Source organism: Neocloeon triangulifer, unplaced genomic scaffold (assembly GCF_031216515.1).
Source record: "Neocloeon triangulifer isolate White Clay Creek 2 clone unplaced genomic scaffold, ASM3121651v1 ptg000010l, whole genome shotgun sequence".
Taxonomy (NCBI): domain Eukaryota; kingdom Metazoa; phylum Arthropoda; class Insecta; order Ephemeroptera; family Baetidae; genus Neocloeon; species Neocloeon triangulifer.
The window spans coordinates 1,459,499-1,473,696 of NW_026775552.1; the positions used below are offsets into that span (position 1 = coordinate 1,459,499).

The 14,198-nt window shown below is 42.4% G+C and overlaps 3 protein-coding genes across 3 annotated transcripts; 1 reads left to right on the plus strand and 2 right to left on the minus strand.

Annotated features, from left to right (window-relative positions):
- Positions 1-406: 406 nt before the first annotated feature.
- On the plus strand, positions 407-2,218 carry LOC132195665 (U2 small nuclear ribonucleoprotein A'). Its single transcript, XM_059617810.1, has 5 exons — positions 407-623; positions 785-932; positions 984-1,212; positions 1,355-1,592; positions 1,699-2,218. The coding sequence occupies exons 1-5, from the start codon at positions 542-544 to the stop codon at positions 1,770-1,772; spliced, it is 771 nt and encodes a 256-aa protein (XP_059473793.1). The 5' UTR covers positions 407-541; the 3' UTR covers positions 1,773-2,218.
- On the minus strand, positions 2,095-9,471 carry LOC132195663 (biotin--protein ligase). The gene is made up of 18 exons (XM_059617808.1): positions 9,296-9,471; positions 8,990-9,171; positions 8,153-8,271; positions 7,933-8,103; positions 7,722-7,875; positions 7,512-7,649; positions 6,976-7,177; positions 6,689-6,921; positions 6,452-6,635; positions 5,422-5,552; positions 5,227-5,371; positions 5,018-5,174; positions 4,492-4,680; positions 4,080-4,253; positions 3,454-3,586; positions 3,240-3,400; positions 2,791-3,113; positions 2,095-2,439 (listed from the first exon to the last, which is right to left on the minus strand). The coding sequence occupies exons 2-18, from the start codon at positions 9,138-9,140 to the stop codon at positions 2,265-2,267; spliced, it is 2,940 nt and encodes a 979-aa protein (XP_059473791.1). The 5' UTR covers positions 9,141-9,171; positions 9,296-9,471; the 3' UTR covers positions 2,095-2,264.
- Positions 9,472-10,070: 599 nt separating this feature from the next.
- Positions 10,071-14,048, minus strand: LOC132195664 (uncharacterized). The gene is made up of 11 exons (XM_059617809.1): positions 13,798-14,048; positions 13,355-13,677; positions 13,266-13,292; positions 13,143-13,202; positions 12,691-12,751; positions 12,446-12,641; positions 12,148-12,280; positions 11,427-11,654; positions 11,182-11,367; positions 10,929-11,028; positions 10,071-10,853 (listed from the first exon to the last, which is right to left on the minus strand). Exons 1-11 carry the CDS (start codon positions 13,916-13,918, stop codon positions 10,687-10,689), a joined length of 1,602 nt encoding a protein of 533 aa, XP_059473792.1. The 5' UTR covers positions 13,919-14,048; the 3' UTR covers positions 10,071-10,686.
- Between the last annotated feature and the right edge of the window lie 150 nt (positions 14,049-14,198).

Genomic DNA, 14,198 nt, shown 5'->3' on the forward strand with positions numbered 1-14,198 from the left:
TATACATAAAAAAGGAGATAATTATTATTATTTTTATTTCGCTTCAATTGTCAAATTGTTGCACTTGCAACAACCTATTTGTTTAAATATAACTTTTATTATAATTATAAATGAGTGTCAGAAAAATGAACACGGCTGGTTTTCTTAAGCGCGTTGAACATTGACAGGATCTGACTTTCCAGAAGCTGATGTAGGTATTGTAGGTGTTTCCTTCTTGCTTCCAAACATCAATTTCTAGCTAGCTGAATGAATACACACGAACTGATAATCGTTTCAAATTGTTTTCCAGTTTCCAGCACTTGGACACAATATTTTACACGCAACGAAAAGCCCGCCTCTCGTCCCTGGTTTTGTGGCGGCGCCGCCAGGTGGCCGTGACGCCAGCGCCGCTCGCGGCGACTACGGAAACTAAATTAGCAGAAAAGTCAGAAAAAGAAAAGCCGGTCCCGCGTCCCGCTTGTTTGTTTTGCCGCGTGTGTTGTAAACAAAAACGCCGAGAGTGTGAGATTTCCGCAGAAAAAGGTCACGAGAAAGGTCAGACATGGTCAAGTTGACCCCGGAACTGATCCAGCAGTCGGTACAGCGGATGAACCCGGTCAAGGACCGCGAACTCATCCTCAGAGGTAACAACTAACAACTGTCGATCACTTCGGCAAAAACGAATTGGGTGGTGCCTTCTGTACCACCAATAAAGGGCACAGGCCGACAAGACTTTGTCTTGGCCTGACCCTAAAAAAAAAAAAAAAAAAAAAAACAGAATTTTGAATTTCTCTTTTGCTCTCAGGGTACAAAATCCCCGTGATCGAAAACATGGGCGCCACCCTGGACCAGTTTGACACAATCGACTTCTCGGAAAACGACATCCGCAAGCTGGACGGCTTTCCTCTTTTGAAGAGACTCAAGTGCCTCCTCCTCAACAACAACCGCATCGTGTTGGTTTTTGAATTTAATTTATTTTTCTAAAATAAAATTTGGATTTGCAGGCGGCTGTCGGAGCACCTGGAGCAGCACGTGCCGAACCTGGAGACGCTGGTGCTGACGGGCAACATGCTGATGGAGCTGGGCGACCTCGACCCGCTGGCCTCGCTGACCAAGCTGCAGGTGGTCAGTCTGCTGCACAACCCGGTCACGGCGCGCCCTCACTACCGCGCCTACCTCATCTTCAAGCTGCCCAACCTCAGGCTGCTCGACTTCCACAAAGTCAAGCTCAAGGTTTGCTTTTTACTTTGGCCCGAAAAATTGCATCAATCGGGACCTTGTCCGTATGAATATCATTACAAGGTCACCGGCAAAGTTGTCGCACCAATAAAAATTCAACTTTGATTAAGAATCCTGGTTTTTTTTTACTTGGCAGGAGCGGAAGGAGGCGGAGAGTTTGTTCAAGAGCAAAAAGGGCAAGGAGCTGCAGCGCGAAATCCAGCGCAAGGCCAAGACGTCGGTGGCCGAGGGGGTCAAGTTGCATGGGCCAAGTCAGGAGGAGATGCGCGCCATCAGGGAGGCCATCGCCAAGGCCACCAGCCTCGAGGAGGTCGAGCGCCTCAACCGACTCCTCCAGGCCGGACAAATCCCCGGCAGAATCCAATCCCTCATTGGTAATTTTATCCAAAAGGTCTTTGAATGTTGTCCGGAGAAAATTTTAAAATGCTTTCAGAAGACTTTCAAAAGTTAAAATGGAATTATTAAAATAATTTTTTCCAGCCGAGAGCGTTCCGCAGCCTGGAGGGGAAAACATTGAGGAGGAGGAAGATGACGAGGAGATGAACGGACACTGATGATTGTAAGTTGGGCAGTGTCGGTTCCAAATTCATCTCTTTGACGCTGCCGCCTTTTTGTAAATAATTGTGTCGGATGTTGAGCCGTGTGAAAAGAACAGACACTTTACTTTCCACTTGTATTCGTAAAATAAAGAAATGGATGCGAAGTTTGTGCTTTGACCTAAGCCAAAGTGACTGAGAAAGCGCTTTTCCTCTCCAAAACTATTACATCTTGCCAAGTTGTTCTTTTAGTGCTGCTGAGCCAAAATCGGCCCAGGTAAAGAGAGACCCAAGCGGTGAGTATTGTTTGTTTTTTGATCAGAAAGGAAAGAAGATCAAAGTTGGTCTCTAAACACATTTTATTTTGCAACTGTACTGGAATGAGAGTAAACTTTGGCATAATTTCAAATCAACAAGAGGATAAATATTTCAACAGGTTACAATAAAAGGCACCAAAATCAACTGCCGTGATGACTTATTTCAATCCTAGTCTAATGAGAACAAAATCTATCAATCCTTGGGCCTGATCAGGCCCTGCAGCATGTCGAACGAGTTTCCGTCGGGGTGGACGCTGAACTGGGTGCCGTCTGCACCCCTCACCGCCAAGTACCCGAACGCGTCCAGGCCCTGGACTGTCACTCGCTGCTCCTTCCCGTCCTCCGTCTGCACAGTCACCTCAGAGTTGCTGAAAATTAGCAAAATTTTCATTTAGTTTTTAAATAAGCAAACTTCATTTTTTTTTTTTTTTTTAATATTTTTAAATTCTAAATTTGCGGCATAGAAACTCTATATGGATGGTATTTAATGTAGGATCAAGGTCTCATTGGAAAGGTTAGTTCACGAGAAAAATTTGTGGCCGAAAAATCAAGGTCACTTTGAGATTTGCTAAGAAAATAGGAATCAAACAATCTGATTGGTTAGAACGGTTCCCCCACCACTAATTCTAATTGGCTTAAAGGTACCAAGTGTGACACATCACTGGAAAGGTCAGGTCACAAGAAATCTTTTCGTAAAAGTTGATCAGAGGTTGGTGTACCTGTGGAGCCAGTAGGCGTGGTAGAAGGTCATGATCTCATCAAGGCCTTGCTCGGAGGTCTGCGCGAGGTCGATCAGAGCCTCGAGCCGGTTGAAGGTCAAGGCCAGGAACCTCTCCAGGGACATGGGCGCCGTCTTGGCCTTGAGTTCGAGCAGCAGGTCCTGCAGACAAGTGGTCGGCTCCGAGTTGGTCAGGTTGAAGCCTAGGCCAATGTTGCACACGACCTGGTCACCCTGGAAGCTCGAGGTGGCGATCAGGCCGCCCAGCTTGGCGTAGTCGCCCGCGTAAATGTCGTTGGGCCACTTGAGCCGCAGGTCGACGTCCTGCAAATCATTCCAAAGTCAATTTTCATCATAAAGGCCAATTTGTGATTATTAAAACCTAATTTAGAAGAGGCCAATGTCGATTTGAAAAGTCAACAAAATGACAAAAAATTATTAAACGCCAACCTCAAATCCTGGCGCCTCCCTGACGGCCACGCACACGGCCAGGGCAGCGATGTGCTGGACCAAGGACACTTTTTGTCCAAGCACGGAACTGGTAGGGAAGTGCAGCTGCAGGGAAAACATGGCGCAGCCCTCGGGACTCAGCCACTCGTTCTTGCTGCGACCTGAAAAGGTCAGAGTTCAGTGTCTCAAGTGGAGGGGAGGGTTTTAGAGCGACCTTTGCCCTTGAGCTGGACCCTGGGCACAGCGGCCAGTCCGTGCCACAGGGGGCCGCCGTTCAGCACGTCCATCGACGAGGACATGACGTCCGAGTAGATGAGCAGCCGCCCCAGGTGCTCCGTTTCAAGCGTCTGCAATAAATCCATTTCAAACCAAAATAGACAGGTCGAGAGAGTCTTCAAGAGGACGAAACCATCTCAGGGCAGCAAAATCTTTCTCAAAATTAATAGTTTATGCCATATAGATCATTTTGATGTCCAGAAAATAGGGGGTGAACGCATAAATTTAAAATAAAATTAAATAGAACGTATTTTTTTTTTATATCATTTTTTTGGTTTTATCAACAGGCAAATTTTAGAGCTCTTCCAATTTGTTATGCAATAAAATAAATCATAGTAAATTTTGCTTCTTACAATAAAGTTAAATGGCAATTTTCATATGTTTCAAATTCTACTAGATAACAAAAATAAAAAAAGAGATAGAAATTGAGGCTTTTTTCAACATATTTTGGTCACAGAGCAGATTTTATTGTACTCAATTCAAAAATGAAGGATTTGAATAATTAGGAAGGTGGTTTCATCAGTTTTCTAAAATAAAATGTTGACACCGAATTGCTGGACTCACGTCAAAGTATTCGACGGTGTTGAAGTGGGGCGGACAGGTGTGCAGGTAGCAGGGCAGCACCGTGTCCGAGGCGGCGCCGGCGGCCACGCCCTTTCCACAGAACTCGAGCCTGAGCGCGTCCCTCTGCAGGACGTTGCCCTCGGCCTTGACTTGCGCGAAAAACTCCATTTTGCACTGTGGAATTTGATACAGTTTTTCTTTTACAAACACAGAGAGACAAAATAAGAAAAGATTTAGGCATGAAAGCGTTTAATGAATCGCACAGAAATAAATGTAAAAGCTAAAAGAAAAGAATGTAAAACAACTGGGCAACGAATAAGTAAGAGGCGAGGGTGGAGAAGGCAAGGAAAAGCAAGACGAGAGAAGTGCAAACAATGAAGAGAGAAAGGACGAGCAGCGATCGCAGCAGCACCTCGTGTTTGCCGAGGAAGAAGGCGGCGGTGTGCGCGTCCTCCTTGCCCTCGGCGGCGCACTCGAGGCCCAGCTGGCCCGAAAGCAGGTCCCGAGCGATCTCAACTCGAATGGAATCGTTTTCCTTCAGAGGCGCAAACACGGCCGCGTTCGAGTTCTGCCGACTCTTTGCCTCAACCTCCAAATGCACCTGCAAATCAAAAATAAATTAATATATTGAACAATTGGAGCTTTCACAGAATAATAATTTACAATTATATTTCTTTAAAGATGAAAAATTGAATGTTTAATACAAATTCACTGATTTTATTAATTCCTGAAACTATGTAAAATGAAGTTTTAAATACATAAATTACTTGAAAGAAATTAAAATATGATGAAAACTAAAAAAAAGTTTTGAAAACTTTGACAATTTTGATTTTCCAAAATAAGGGTTGGTGATGGTAAATTAGCCGCTCAGATTAGCCGCAAAACACTGATGACCATTCAAAATTTTCATCTTTGTTTCTAACTAATTTTGATCGTACTTGCGAGAAGAGCAATTTGCCGCCGGATCCGACCATGCTGGCCACGAGCAGACTAGGCGAATCAGACTTGTCCTCGGTGCTCAAAATCGTGACGTTGAGCTTGTGGGAAAATCCGGCGTTGTCTTTGACCTCCAGACTGGGTGGCAAGCTCGGCGGCCTGATTACAAGGATATCACTATTATAGGCAAAAGCTGGCTTTGTTTTTGTACTTTGTGAAGATCTGGTGCAGCAGTCTGGTCTGTTTCCACTTCTGGTAGGAAAATGAGGCCAGTTGGTCCGGCTGCACCGGCACTGAGCGCAGTTCGGGGAACGGCACGAAAATCATGCTCGAGGCGATGCACAAGACCTTGCCCCCTGCAAACCAACCCTCGATTCAAGTACTTCATTCCTTACAAAGGTCGAACCTGTGACTAGGTAGGAGATGAGGAGTGGGGCCAGTTTTTCAGGGACGTTGCCGTGCACAACGACCAGGGCCGTCGACTTGAGCCACGCGCTGCTTTTCATCTGCTCGGCGTTCACGTTGTACATGGTGTACCTTCAATTTTCATGATTTAAGTAGTTTTGACTTTTGACCCAAAAAAATTTGACGAAAGCTGCATTTTGACAGTTAGTTAGCCAAAGTACGAGTAATGAGAATCGGATTGCTTCTGACAGGATCTAAATTTGTTTTAATGTTAGAATTATAATTTGAAATGGCTATAACTTTGGTGCTAATTGATCTAGACACGTTTTCTTTAGAAGTCTGAAAAGACAAAAAATATGACCACCTTCAATAAAGGAATTGCAAGAAGTTGCACTGACCCTGTTTTGGTACAAAACTTTAAAACTTAAATTGTAATATTTGTTGTAATGTTTTACTAGGCCCGAATTTAATTATCATCCATAAAAGGTAAGCATTGTGCATAACTTTGAATCTCAACAATCCTATCCATCTAGTGCGTTTCCTAATCAATTTGTAAGAAAGTAGTAAATACGTCAAATGTGCAAAATTAAATTTTTTACAAGTTATATGAGAAAGATTTTCTTGTCCAATAATTACCCTTGACAGAAAATCCATTTAAGTAAACATAATAATTATTTTGGTTTTTGATAATTCAAAATTATTAATATATATTTATTTTTTGTACCAAACCTGTGTCCCAACGATTTCACTTTATATCGCCCACCAAGAAAACGTTTCCAAGTATATTACAGCCAAAGGTATGACCGTGTAGAGTAAATTAAGAAATTAATTAAAAAAATTCATATAGAGATTCAAGCAGAAGAAATTAGGGTGAAATCTGGGTATGTTGTTTTGCAGCTTCTCATTTCATGTAATTTGACTCATAAAGAATTCAGCTTTCAGGAATTCAGGGATTTTGATTCTGGTCAGCCTACTTTTATTATTTATTTTGACTGGAAACCACAATAAGTGAATAGATTGAAAAGAACTACCTGTACTTCTTGAGCGTCTGCCTGAGCAGCGCCTTGATGCTTTCGTACACGTCGGTATTGTCGCAGTAGATGAGCACGTTGGGGCACTTGAGGGGCGTAGAGGGGGAGCGCGACTTGGGGGTGGGGGAGGGCAGGCTGGCCGTCGACCCTTTGAAGGCGGGCTTAGACAGGGTGGAAAATTTGCCTGCAATTAATTCAATAAATTGCAAGGTTATGAAAAAAATTTGAAATTCGTACTTATCGAGTTTGACCTGAGGGGAGGGAGGGGTGTGGGTTCCTCAGGGGGCTCGTCGGTGATGGAGGCGAGGGCCTTGTTGAGCTGCTCGAGACTCTCGGTCAGCCTGCCCATGTCTTGGCTGGCGCACGAGTAGAAACTGTCCGAGTGGGACGTGACGCCGGACACCACACTACCCCTGTCCGCCGTTTCATTCACCCCGTTCAAAGTGGGCACCAATTTTTTCTCCTCCATCCTAATTGAAAACAACATTGGTTTCTGAAAGAGCGTTTAAAAAAATTACACTCACACAACTTTGGCCTCTTCGCTGGTGGGGATGGAGCCGTTTCGGGGCGAGCTGGGGGGTGTGGGGGCATCGACGGGCACAAGGTTGGGCACGCGGTCGGCACTCAGCATCAACCCCATTGACCCATCTGCCTCATCAACTGCGGCGCTGAAGCTCCGAAGCAGGTCTACGTGTGACCTCCACTGAATAGGGGACATCAGAAGGCCTACAGAAAAGAAATTTACTTATTATATGACATTTTTTTTCTGTAACTGAAGATTTAGAATGCCCTTTTTATATTATAATGAGGTACCTTGGGCAGAAACGATTCAAACGATATCTTCCAAAGTCCATTTATAATCAAATTTGACGCAGATATGTGCAGTTTAAACAAAAGACGGCCTTTTTTTCCTCATAGATGGCCGCCAAAATGAAAACTTGCATAAAAAGGTCAATTTAGTCCCAAAATCGATTTAATAACCTTTGTTAGAATCATTTTGCCGAGATCTATCTATAAATGTCAACTTCTCAAAATGACCCATGCGCCCTTTAAATCTCACCTGCCATAGATTCGATCGAAAAGTCTGCGTCCGTCTGCTCAGCTTCAGCACTAGTTTCTCCTCCCAGTGGAAGAGAGCGGGGCGCAGGAATGGAGTCGGCGTTCAGCAAAGGACACGGCTTGCCCAGTACGTCAACGGCTGCAAATTGTAACAATTATTTTCAATTTAAATAAAGCAAAATGAAGAGGATCTAGTTCGGGCTGAGCTCACTCTGGATTCTCAAAACTTCCATGCCGTCGTCCAGACTGAGAGTGTTTTGCATGAAGCTGAGGCCCAGGCGGGTCAGGTGATTCGCGTCGGACTCGAGCAGGATTCCGAAAAACTCGCCCGCCTTCCACGCGCGCAGCAAGCCGAACTTTTCCAGCTGCATGCACGCCAGCCATTAAAGACACGGCGGTCGGACACACAAACCAGTACAAACCTTGACGAACTCGGCCTCGAGGCAGTGCTGGCCGGCCGTGAACTGGTAGTCGGCCTCGACCAGCACCAGCAGCCGCTCCTCCCCCAGCACCAGCTCCTCGCACCCCACAGAGATAGGGAACTCGCCGCCCTCCACCGAGAACTTGATCCATCGACTTACAGGAATGGATTGCTTCAGATGAAAGAAAATTAATTTTAAAATTTTTTAAGTAAAATTATACTTTTGGAAAGACGGAGCAGAGTCTTTTGGACCGGTAGCTCCATAGCAGGTCGCCCAACTTGGCGCAGTCGTTGTTTTCGCAGAACCTCGAGGTCACAGTTGGCACGTCCACCCCTCCACCTGCAAAAACCATTTCCGTGAAAATTAAAATAAACAGCTATTTAAAAGTTATGATTCTTTTTTTTCTTTCTAATTTTACATTTCAATTGGAACGATGGTATCAAGAGGAACTGATTGATTTCCAGAGAGGTCAAGGTCACCAAAAAATTAGCATAGAAAACATAACTCGAGCGATCTGATTGGTCCGAACGTTTCCCCCACCACCTAATTCTAATTAGGCTCAACACAATAATGTGCGACACATCCTTGGAAGGGTCAATGAAATGAATGAAAGATGACGAATCGATTGGTGACTAAAGAGGTCAAGGTCATCAGGAGATTTGATGTGAAAACTACGATTTAAGGAATCGAGCGATCTCATTGGCCCGAAAGGTTCTCCCACCACCACATTTAAATTTGCTTTTACATATTAAGTGTGACGTATCGTTGAAAAGGTCAGGTCACGAGGAATCGATTGATGACCAAAAAGGTCAAGGTCACAATATGATTTGAAGGGAATCAGCAATCTGATTTGCTCGATTGATTAAGCTAGCACGAGGTCTCAGAATTACTAAGTGTGGCACATTGTTGGAAAGGTCAGGTCTCAAGGAATTAATCTATGACCAAAAAGTGGTTACTGTGCGAGTCGTTTGAAAAATAAATTAATTTTTTGGTAAAATAAATGTTCAAATCCGCTTATTTTGAGATTGAATATAAATTTCAATAATAAAATAATTACCGTCGGCGGCGTCAGTGCGGCAAAGGTCGGGGACTTTGTAGAGCACCACACTACCGTTCTGGGCAGTGATTTGCAGAATTCGCGAGTGCAGGTCAGCGAGTCTGGACGACTGGACCCAGGTGGCGGCCGCGTAGAACAACGACAGGAACATATTTCGCCGCTCACTCTCACTCCATTGCTCTCTGCAACATCAAATAAATAATCGAGTTAAAATATAAAACACGAAAAACTTGAATCAATTAAAATTGCAGACGCAGATTTGGGGGTGCTTTCAGGTCAGCTGGGCCGACCACCCTGGCCGCTCACCAGCTCGTTCCGGCCTCGACCCTCGGACGCGCAGCAACCGGTCAGGGTTCGAGGGGTGCTGTCATTCACCCCTGCGCGACAATCGGGTCGTCTCGGGGCCGAACTTTCTGTCGTCGGCCGGATTCAAGTAAACTCGACGGCCAGACCGATGAGACCATGTGATCAGAATCGATTGGCCCACTTTTAGTCCGAGTGTGGCGCTGCGGTCGCCGCACCGAAAACGCGCTAATTCGTGCGTACGTGAATGGATTTGTATGTTATCTAAACTTGTATGATGTGTGCTAAGGAATTTCCGAGTTATTGGAATTCGTTTTGCTACACTTAATAATCGGTTTCACATTTCACACGGTGACAAACTGGATAGGAATGTATGTTGAGCCTCGGAAAATAACCACCTTTATTCAGCTTTTATTATAGAAAATTGAGCATTATCTTGCAAGAGAATAACAAGAGTTTGAGACTATTTAACTGCCCAGATTGGGAAATTATCTTAAGCATAAGAACGAAATTAATAATAATACCATGCCTATGAATAAAAACCTCACAATAAATTACAATACTACAAAAAAGAAAAGTTAGTTTATAAAAAATTTAATTAAAAAATCAGGCAATTTTATGCTCAAGTACTGACCTTATTTTAAAAGAAATCGCAGCACTTTGACAAAACCCGCTCTCACCTCTATAAATTTCAGTCCACAATTAAATAAGCGGCTGCAAAACACACTCAACACCTAAATAATGTTTGTTTTTACAGGCGCGCGTCACAATCAGATAAGAACTGGTAGGGGAGCATGTTTTTCTAATTATATTATAACTTAAAAGTGTAAGTTTATCTACAAGGACTGGCATTGTGTATAATTTATTTTACTGTATTTTTACAAAATTGCACATCCTTTTAAAAAGCAAATTTAATTTTTTTTAAATTATTACCTTATTTGCCATTTGAATATGAAATTTTATTGTTTGCAATGAAAATTTAGCACATCATTTGCACAACAAACAAAGCATGCAGTTCTTTAGCAAAACACAGAAGATTAGCAACAATTAGCAAATTAAAAAATAACTGCAAATCAGGCTATGGAAAAGCAATGCTGGCTAAAATGCGTTTTAAAAATTAATTACTTCAGCAAAATATCAAGAGCCAAAATTGAGTGTAAAACAAAAGGTTTGATCAAAAATTTGGAGCAAATAAAAAATTTTGCTTTTACAAAGCAGAAAATAAATGCTGTGAATCATGGAATCTTAATTTCAAATTCTATATTGAAATTCCATTTCGTCTCTGACAGAAATAAAAAACTTTGAACTTTACACTGAAATTAAAGAAGAAACGTTTTTTTTTTGCAAATATAAAACAGAAAAATTAGGGCAAGATCAAAAAGCATTATGAATGGTTACATAATGTTGTTGAACTGGAACTGCTGAGGGTGCATGTAGGCAAAAGGTTGTTTCAGTGGCTGCAAAAGGGAGTTGTAGAATGGGGGTTGCACCTGCACCTGCTGGAAGGGGACAAAGCCTTGGCTTGCGTTGAAACCAGCCCAAGGCATGCTGCCCATCACGCCTGGAATTTTCACATTTGGTGAAAAAAAAGGAAAGTTTCGTTTAGCTGCTTCAGGTGAATAAATAAATGTCAAACCTAGAGGAGGGCGCAGTGATGGGAAAAGGGGCTGCAGGCGCATCAAGGCTTCCCCCACCGCCCCACTGCCAAACCTCTTCGACAGTTCCGAGCAGGTAGCCTTTGCAAAAATTAAGAGTAAAGCAAATATGAAATTTAAAGCTATTGTTAAAAAGAAAATTTATTATTTTCATTTCTTATTTAACTTAAAAGATTTAATTTATTTTGTGTAACGAAAAAATTGATTTATTTTTTTTAATTATTAAAAAATTGCCTGGAGAGTGCGGAATGGCTGGTCAGCTTGAAGATTAGGAACCTGATCCATAACCTGCAGAATGTGCACTTCGTCTACTTCACTTAGGTTGTCGCAAGGGAGCACCCTGTCCGCCAAGCAGTCCTGGACAAGGGCCAGACCCACGTCCAACTCGCCTTCTCCCAGCAGGTCCACCTCGAAGCAATTCTGCAGGAATAAAAATTGGAAGTAGATAAAATTATAAAAAAAATCAGGGATGGACTGACTGGCGTCCTGGCCCTGAATCTGGCAGCCAGCGTTTCGTGATTTTTGGAAATCAGTTGGACGAACTTGTGCCGGGCCAGGGCGCTCCAGGTGGCGCAACCTGTGGGCTTCAGGTTGAACAGACAAGCCCTGACCGCCTGCTTCTTCATCCTGGTCAGGGGTGTGTCCACAAGCTGGAAGAGGTCGTCAATGTGCCGCTCTTGCACCACCCCCGTGTCCACAAACTTGACCTGTGAACCAATAAAAGATTTGAAAAATTTCCACAGCTTGAATAAATTGTCATTTGTTAATTTCTATAACTCTTGAATTTACATTAATCCGCATTAATCAATGTGGAAACTTGACTGTGTAATTTTTAGACACATTCTTTTGTGTACAGCATTATTTCATCAAGAGATAAATTCTAATATGATTTTAAATTTTCTTTCTAATTAAATTCAAATCACCATGAATCAACCCTCGATCGTGAAATTCTACCACAAATTAAATTCAGTTTCATGAATTAAATTAATTAGTGTGTCTTTAATATTTTATTAACTATAACTTTTCATTATAACTTGTTTCTTACAAGTTGGTTAATTTTTAATATCTTGAAATTTATAGATATTGGATTTTAGGAAAATATTCCGATAGATATAATTAATTAATGAAATTCATCAAAATGCGCAAATTTACAATCATTGACGAATGAAATTTTCGAAAAATTTGAACTTGTTTTCAAACCTCAGCCAGAGTGGGTGAAACTTCCCTGACAATCTGCCCTCGGAACCAAATTTGGCCACATTTGGCCGCCACCAGCAGCCGCTCTTGTACAAATTTTACCTGCTTTTGACACACTCCTTGGCCGTAATTGCACCTGTTAAAAAAAAACTAATAAAAATTAAGTTTTTAAAAACTGCAGAATAGGAAATGGCTTGAACCGTTTTCAAAATGCAAGTTTATCAAATTATCATTTTAATTCGCTTGCCAATTCAATTGATTTTGAGGAAAAAAACTTTTAAATCAAAGATTCTGTCTCAACTCTAATTCGTTGGCGAGTCTTTGGCACTGCTCGTGATTTCTCTTGAATTGGAGATGGAAGTTGGAGGGAGAGGTTTCTTCGCAAACAGTAACAGACATCAAGGGTTGGCAGTCAGTGAAAGGGTCCTCAGCCTCTGCCAGCTCAACGCCCAGGGGGATGAATGCAATTTGCACTTGCTCAGGTCTAACTTTGTCACCTGCACAAAATATAATCAACTTTTGATACTTTTTCTTAAATCTTCTGACCTTTTGCTGGAATCACGGTGCAATCATTTGAGTCACCAGGTTTTCTTTCCTCAGTCGCAATCTGCAAATTTCACAAACATAAAATAACTTGTTTAGTGTCCCATAACAATTTCCTTCATTATTTTAGTGAATCTGAGACAAAATTGAATCTCGGACAATTATTCTTCCTATATACTTCCAACAACAATGAATGTTATGTATTTAGATGGGCAAATGACCTAAAAATTTAAAAAAGTCACTAAAAAAATAATACAGGCATCTAATTACAGTCACATTATTACAAAGGTTAATTTGATGAACAGTCTCACGTTGAAAGATAAAAATTGATCACACAATTTATGCTCCCTCAAAGATGTGAATCTTCTGATTTTGAATATAATTTTTTTTTTTTTTTTTAAGTTTTAGATCAAAAATCCGCAGCTTCATAGTTAAGTACTTTACATTTTCAATACCACGTCTTTAGAAGCTGGAGGACCGCGGCCAGTCTTTGCAAGGGATTTGTCTTGCCAACTCTGCAAATTAACATCCGAAGGTTAAAAATCAAAATCATTATGTAAGAATTGAAGAAGCTTTACCGAAACTCTCTTTGCATGTTCAGCGAGCTGCATTTTAGAGGAGTTTTGAAAATTTAATAAATTTCAAAATTTGTGTAGCAATGTAATACCTTCCTGGCGAGGGCATCGTTCACCTGATTGTCCTGGGCCAAATCGGCCACCAAGTGGTCGAGTCGAACCTTGGTCGATCTACTCCAAGTCAGGACCTGATGGGGTGTGAACCGGACATGGTTGCGTTGGACAGAAACAGGTTGTCCAGGAACTCCAGGACGAGGCTTGGGCAAATCTGCGACCACCCTGTCCAACTCCATGTCCTCAAAAATGTCCACTTTGTTGTTATTGCCTCCGGACGAAAGCTTGGCCTTTTTCGCCGGCTTCATTTTTGCTGATTCGTTTACTCCTCCGAGTCCTCCGTCCTCGTCAGCACCGTCCGCTGTGTGTGCAGATGCAGATCATGAATTTCTTCACCAACAATGCAAAATGTGTACTTATTCGAAATTGTTATTCTCCTCGTTGGTGTCAACATAAAATTCTTAATTTGATATTTTATTACCGTTGAAAATCGGCAGGGGAGGCTCCAGCAGTGTATTAACTTTCTTCACCTCAAACGGAGTGATGAGCGCCGGTCGCTGCATCTGCTGCGGTCGGTTCATCTTGTCCGAATACATATACATATTCGAGAGACAAGAACCTTTTTGGAAATCGGACGCCTCCGCCCATTCAAAAGTCGAAAGTCTAGAGTGTGATTGTTTGACGGCGCAAGAATGTGAGAATAGCGTGTCTTGTTCCTGCGTCAAAAACACGAGACGAAACCTGTCAGAACATGTCCTGCCGCACTCCGGTGGCGCTGAAATTCGCCGGCCGGCAACTTGCCAAGGGGTGTAAACAAAGGAGATGATCTCGATTCCTTAGGCTAATTATTCTTGAACTACTCGTAACAAATTTATTTTATGC